The sequence below is a fragment of the Limulus polyphemus genome, unplaced genomic scaffold (genome assembly GCF_000517525.1).
Source record: "Limulus polyphemus unplaced genomic scaffold, Limulus_polyphemus-2.1.2 Scaffold3096, whole genome shotgun sequence".
In the NCBI taxonomy this organism is placed as follows: domain Eukaryota; kingdom Metazoa; phylum Arthropoda; class Merostomata; order Xiphosura; family Limulidae; genus Limulus; species Limulus polyphemus.
In genome coordinates, this window is record NW_013668706.1 from 39,154 (window position 1) to 45,998 (window position 6,845).

Genomic DNA, 6,845 nt, shown 5'->3' on the forward strand with positions numbered 1-6,845 from the left:
CAAGAAACTGTCCATTCGAACTTCTGGCCCTTTTTTGTTAAATCATGTAGTGGAGCAGCTATAGTTGCAAAGTGCTTCACAAACTTCCAGTAATAGGTACAGAGTCTGTTGTTGGCCAATCACGCACTGCTTTCACCTTGTCAGGATCAGTTTGCACGCCATGCTCACTAACAATGTGATCCAAGTAAAGCACCTTATTCTGGAACAAGTGATATTTCTTGGGATGGAGTTTAAGGTTTGCTGCTTTCGAACACTTGAATACTTCCTCTAGTCGGGACATTTCCTCATCAAAAGTTGTTGCAAATACAATGACATCGTCCAGGTACACTAGGACTATCCTCCATTGTAGGCCTTCCAGTACTCTTTCCATCAACCTCTCAAATATTGCTGGAGCATTGCTAAGCCCGAATGGCATCACACAGTATTGCCAGAGACCTTGGCCATAACTAAATGCAGACTTAGGTTTATCTGCTTCAGCCATTTTCACTTGATGGAAACCCAATTTTAAGTCCAAAGTTGAGAACTCTGTTTAAGTTAAACACACGCTATAATTCACAATGATTCATGCACTTTACTTATGGTCACTACCGCTCGCTCGACTCAATTATCTGTCTCTATATCTGCAATTATTTGCCGGGCTTATATACTAAAATAGAGGGTGTCTGGCAAACACTCGGCCTTCATGATCCTTCTAGAAACTCATCACGTGTTACCAGCGTCACGTGACTTCCGCTGTCGTAACAATACTAATCAATAACATATAAAAGAGTACTAAAATTTATCACATACAAATAAATGTACAAAAAAAAAGCCTAACATTTTCTGACACATTTATAAACTTAAAGTTAACAAACATAATGACATTCCAGAGCATACAGTGCTTGATCACTAATTTTTAATAAAGTGCACATAATATTTGGTAATCCTTTCAATGAGCTATATTATTTACATCTACGGAATGCTCAAACGATTCTCATTAATTAAATAAGAGAAATAAAAAAAGCTTTATTTAAGTACTTATGGTAAAGCATGGTGATCTGACCTCAAACACTAGCTGATCAATTAAATAAGAGAAATAAAAAAGGCTTTATTTAAGTAGTTATGGTAAAGCATGGTGATCTGACCTCAAACACTATCTGATCAATTAAGTATAATTATTAATTGATGTCTTTATATAATAACTAGATACTAATTATATATCCCATGTTTCAGATGTAGTCTTTGGGGAAATAACGAGAAGGACTGGAGGTGATGTTAGTGGCTTGGATTCAATTCTAGTTCTTCTTGTTAGAAAGATTTGTTTATCATCTACCATTATGAGATCTCCGTTATTACTTGAATCAACTATTTGTGAATGCATCAAAAGGGTATCCAGGTTTTGCTAATTTTTATGCCAGATTGGCTGTGTGTTATCCGTTAGATGGATGCAGATGGTTTTTTCTTTTTCTCATATATAACAGCCAAAATGTACAATATAACCTAATTGGTAAAAAAGTGATCATGTAGGATACTAATCATAACAGTGAAGACAATTTATTCATTTAAAATAAATTAATTCAAACTTCTTGACCATATTTTTGTATTGATAAAGCTCTATCAACTGAGATTAAAAGAGCAAAATAGCGTAGTTTGCTTGTTATTAACTTTTTAAAGCAATTTCATTTTACAATCTCTATACAACAACATAATAATATTCTAATTCAAATATTCAATATGATATGGTTACTACTAAATATAATGTGCCTATATGTACAGTGCACAAGTAGATTATATTAACAAGTAGAATTTTCTTCACTTGTTTGTAGCTAAGTATCTATCCCATCCTCTGATGATATTTCCATATAGTTGAGTATCTTCCAAATAGCTTCCTTCAAAGGCATATATCTGTCTCTCAAGGTTAGCTAGTGTTTCCTGGGTAAGAAAACATAGTTCTCAGTTAAACACACCCATAAATACACATCAAATAAAAGTCAGTGTTATCTATGACGATTTGTACATAAATTATGAAACATAATTATATAACTAAAAATAAAAAGTCACACTTTACAGGATCTAAATAATAGTTACAATGTAGCATATAGTTTAGTTTCCTTGTGTAATGGCTCCTTTATTACATCAAAATGTATCTAGAAATTATAAAAACATGTTATTCAGAAGAGCTCTGCAAGTTACTACCAGTACTATCAACATATGCTATTTATGTCAGTAAATAATCCCTAGCAATATTGTTACTAGCCTTAATGCAGCACTTTTGAGATTTTTTAACTAGACAACTTTTGCTTCAAATTTTCTAAATGCTAGAAAATAATGTATCCTTTTTTTAATTCCAAGTAAACATGTAGGATAAAAAATTAGATGAAATACAAAACCCAAAACTCAAGCACTTTCAGTTTTTTAAAGTACTAACAAAGCACAATAATTTAATGAAAATAAAATTTGTACATACAATAAATAACATATATTCGAAATAAAATGGAAAGGGTTAGGGTAGTTGCAAGTAAAAGACAAGGTTGCCTCACAGAGAATAAGGGACAAAATCAGAGAAAAGCACTATAAATTTAATAAGTTTAAATTGACTGCTATGATGAGAGAGAGAGGATCATAGAAGTTCAAGAGAATTGGTCAAACAGGACTTTAGGCAAACAAAAAGGATATATAGAAAAATGTAAAAATTATTAGTAAGGATTTCCTTAAATACATTATGAGTAAGTAAAATGTTAGGATGGGAGTAGGCCTGTGAGGAATGACAAAAGGAAGACTCATATCTCATGAATATGAGATGGCTAGGTTAAGTTCTATCTTTTCTCCAAATTTTACTACTGAAGATTAGAGCATTATTCCTCATCCTGAAAAGTTAATAGATGGAAACAAGATAATTACACTAATTCTGAGTTTGTTATGAAGAAATTTGGAATTTTCAAAAATGATATGGCTACTAGGCTTTATCATATTTCCCCAAGGATTTTTGATAATCAAAAATTAAGGATCAGATATGTGAGTCACTTGCAACAATATTTTCTATGTCCTTGAATAGTGGGCAGGTGCCAGAAGATTAGAAGTTGGCTAATGTTACTCCTCTTTTTCAAAGGAAGTGATAAGTATAGCCCTGGTAATTATAGGCCTATTATAGTCATATGTTGATGAAAGTCTAGAGTTTGCTGAATGTGGTGGTGTTTACTTTTCATGTTTCACAGCCATTTAGCAAGACTGATTTGACATTGCTATTGAAAATCCTGAGTTTGTTTCTTATGGAGAAATCCTTTGAGTTCCAAACTGACTTTAAGGTGTTGAGGGCATGGCCAACTTTCCCTATTCTGATTTTTGCATCTTCATCTGTGTCTCTCATGACAGACACAATAGGTAAGAGAATTTTTTCACTTCTTTACATTATTCCTATTTAATGTGATGGCTTTTTCTTCTTATTTTGGATCTTCATTACTTCTCCCTGTGTGCACCACAAGTCCTGTATTTGTTTTCATGATGAGCTGGTTTGTTTTTGTTTGCATGTGTTACCTATTATGTGACATAAGACACAGGTCATCTGTGAAGTCTAGGTCTTCATCAAGTGATCATTGTATTCCAGCCCGAACCTGCTTCACATGATTTAGTCAATTACCAACACAGGCACTGGTCAGTTGAATATCTCCTGGAAATACTCATTCAATCATGACCTCTGTACAGACTCCTTTGTGATAATCTCTTCTTCCTTGAACTTTACTGGCTTCAACCAAGTCCCCCTTTTTCATGACAGAGGTCTGGTGGTTTGATAAAGTGTTCTGAGGTCTTTCTTGACTGCAGCTTCTTCTTCTGTTTTAATTGCAAGGTTATCACAGAAGTCTCTCTTGTACTTTCTTGTATTCTTTTTACCTCACTATTCAAAAAGTAGTACCTTGTTTAGATCTCCTTCTTCTCTGTGATATTGCCACAGCAGAAAATTCTTGTTTGAGTTGTTTCCTCTGCTCTATCAGTGTTAAAATTTCAGCTGACAGCAATTCCTTATGTTATCTTTCCTACTTGTCTAAGACCTCTGTGCATGTCTTCTTCCAAGCATCCTTCAGAAAAGTCTAAAGTTCATCCAATGGCTTCTCATCAACTAATCTCTTAAGAGCAGCAAGTCTATTTTGTAAGGTAATGGCAAATGTTTCCCTCACTGCTTACACTTTGAATCTCTAGGTGTTAATCTTATGGTGAAGTTTGTTGATTGTGTCCTTTAAGACCTCCAGTTTGATTCTCAGAGTTCCAAGTCTGAGATGGTGGTCAAAAGTGACATCAGCTCCTCTCTTCACTCAGACATCTAGTAGGCTTTATCTTCAATCTCTTGCAATGGTGATATGATTGATCTGGTTTTTCATCCATCTACCCGGTGAGACCTATATTGCTTTGTAAATGTCCTTGTAGGGGTACATACGGCATCTTATGACCAAGTCAATGAGGGTGCAGAAGTCTGTGAAGAGTTCTCCATTTTCATTCATATCTCCCATAAAATTTTTATGTCACTTTTGACAGTGGTGTGTAGAACTCTGAAGACTTTCATAGTCTCTTTTTGTCCTCATTATTTTGCATTGTTTATGGATGCGTAACACTGGATAACAGTGACCTTCCTGCCTCTGGAGTTAAACCTTGTAGCAATAGTCTGTGATAACACAGGCTCCCACTCCATTAAGGCTTTTACAGAGGTAGCTGACATCACAATTGGCACTCACTCTGTGTGGTATGTAACTTCTTGGCCTGAGTTATGATCTGTTCTCCACTTTCTTTGTTTCGTTGTTAGTTAAGCACAAAACCACACAATAGGCTATCTGTGCTCTGCCCACCACGGATATTGAAACGCGGTTTCTAGCATTGTAAGTCTGTAGACATGCCGCTGTACCACTGGAAGGCTCTCCACTTCCAAGTGTAGATAACCCAGATTCATTTCATCTGCTCTCAGAGATGCCCAGCAGCTGGATGTTGTTTCGCCTCATCTTTTGGACAATTTGGGCTGCCTTCCCTGTCTTATACATAGTACAGACATTCCAGGTTTTAAATCTGGTTGGTGCTTTTGTTGTCTGAAGAGTAAACAGCGAAATGGTTTCTGGATGGCTTTAACCAGTTTGTGTCATTCTTTTCCTACAGAGGCACATTCCCAAGTAAAGTGATATTGATGAATTGCTGAAGTTTTTGTAGCAGGAAATGGTTTTTAAGGGATGAAGTTGCTAACCTTATGCCCAACTTGAAGGACTAAGGGACCATGTTTCATCAGGCCTCTACCGTTAATCTTTTTGGCTTGAAAGACCTTGCCAGGAGTACAAGATTCTTGTCAGCATAGGTATCACAGTCACAAAGTCATTCAAGCTGCTCCACCATGACAAGATGGTAGCCCCTTGTTTCTGATAAAGATAAAAAAATTACTGGGATGTTTGGTAACCCTATCTGTAGATGTTAGAGATAAGTTGGCTTGAAATCTGGCTGGGTAGAAGAAAACAAAGAGTTCTGAAAAAATAGAGTTCAGTCAAGCTGGATTAATATTTGGTTGGCCTTCAGATCTGGTATATGCTGTTAATCTAACAGAGTTTAAAGGAAGGCTTGATAAAAATCTGAATGACAAGGGCTGACTGTGAGTGTTCAGTTTTAATTTTTAAAGTTTACTTTAATGGATGAGACAGGCTATACAGACCAATAGGTTTTTTATTGTTCTTAAATTATATGTGTGTCACAAGCGGGGTACACTTCAGGGCTCAGTGTTATAAGTTACAGATAAAAAATTATTTTTAAGTATTAGATTATTTCAATTTAATTTGTTCCGTGTTTGTACTTGAATATGACTGCATTACTAGTCGAAGCGTTATACTTAATTTCAATGTAAAAAACATTCCCAACTACCCACTGCTATCAACTAGTATTACATTTACAGATAATTCCATTCAATACAACATCCAGAAAAGTAGTACTATTAGTATTAGGCTTAATTTTTGAAGTTAGTACTAATTGCAATAGTTAATACACATCATTATATAAACTGCTTAAAACGTGAAAAGAAAAACCATTCAGTCATTATTGTCTTTAAAAAATATGTACTGCAATTTCTGCTCTTCTTTTTACTAGTTCCGCAAGTTCTGCCCGAGTATCTACTACAGAAGATGAATTGGAATTTTTAGCCGCCATTTTAACACTTGAGTTTTAATAACAGTCCCGGGCAATTACAAAAAAGTATATGGATCCTGAACAATTATTAAAAATAAAACGGAAAACTGTTCTACTACGTAATTATAAATTGGGTAATATATGTAAATATAAATTATATATTTTTACATTTTTAATATTAGTATTGTTTTTTCATTTAAATACTACTCTGAAACGGGACTTGTGGGTATCATGGCAACAAATAAAACTTACAAACAACTATGTTACAACAACTGAATTTTGATGTCGAAATTTTATATACATAGCGATTTTCTTTTGGTAAGTTAAGTGTAATATTTAAAATAATATTAACTCCTACGTAGGTCAAAGCTCAAATTTTACTAAAAAACGTATAACAAAACAATAATGCCACCATAATACATCAGCAACCTAACCCATGAATTGAAGCACAGACATTTAATTGTAGGCCTCACACTTTGTAAGTTGGATGTCGCTGCAACGCTATTGCTAATGGAAAGTTACGTTCAGTATTCAAATTCGATGACGAGGAATCCACTTTGAGACTAATAATGCTTGGAGACGGCTTGAATGGGTAATGAAGAAAAACTTTAATATAAGTATAACATAACAGCAAATGTACAACGTTTCGACAAGGTACCTGATGATGACAAAACTTTGTCGAAACGTTGTACATTTGCTGTTATGTTAAACTTATATTAAAG

The 6,845-nt window shown here is 34.6% G+C and overlaps 1 protein-coding gene across 4 annotated transcripts in view; it reads right to left on the reverse strand.

Annotated features, from left to right (window-relative positions):
- The window catches only part of LOC106468646 (chromatin modification-related protein MEAF6-like), a 29,625-nt gene extending 23,464 nt beyond the window's left edge, over window positions 1-6,161 (reverse strand). For 2 of the 4 annotated variants that reach the window (XM_022396996.1, XM_013929080.2), the window contains exons 1-2: window positions 6,058-6,161; window positions 1,796-1,911 (exon numbers count right to left, since the gene is read on the reverse strand). In XM_022396996.1, the coding sequence (XP_022252704.1) occupies window positions 1,796-1,911; window positions 6,058-6,144 (203 nt within the window). In that variant the 5' untranslated portion in view covers window positions 6,145-6,161. Of the gene's footprint in view, window positions 1-1,795; window positions 1,912-5,200; window positions 6,004-6,023 lie in introns of those variants that run through there. The other 2 variants (XM_022396998.1, XM_022396997.1) reach the window with 2 other exon arrangements.
- Between the last annotated feature and the right edge of the window lie 684 nt (window positions 6,162-6,845).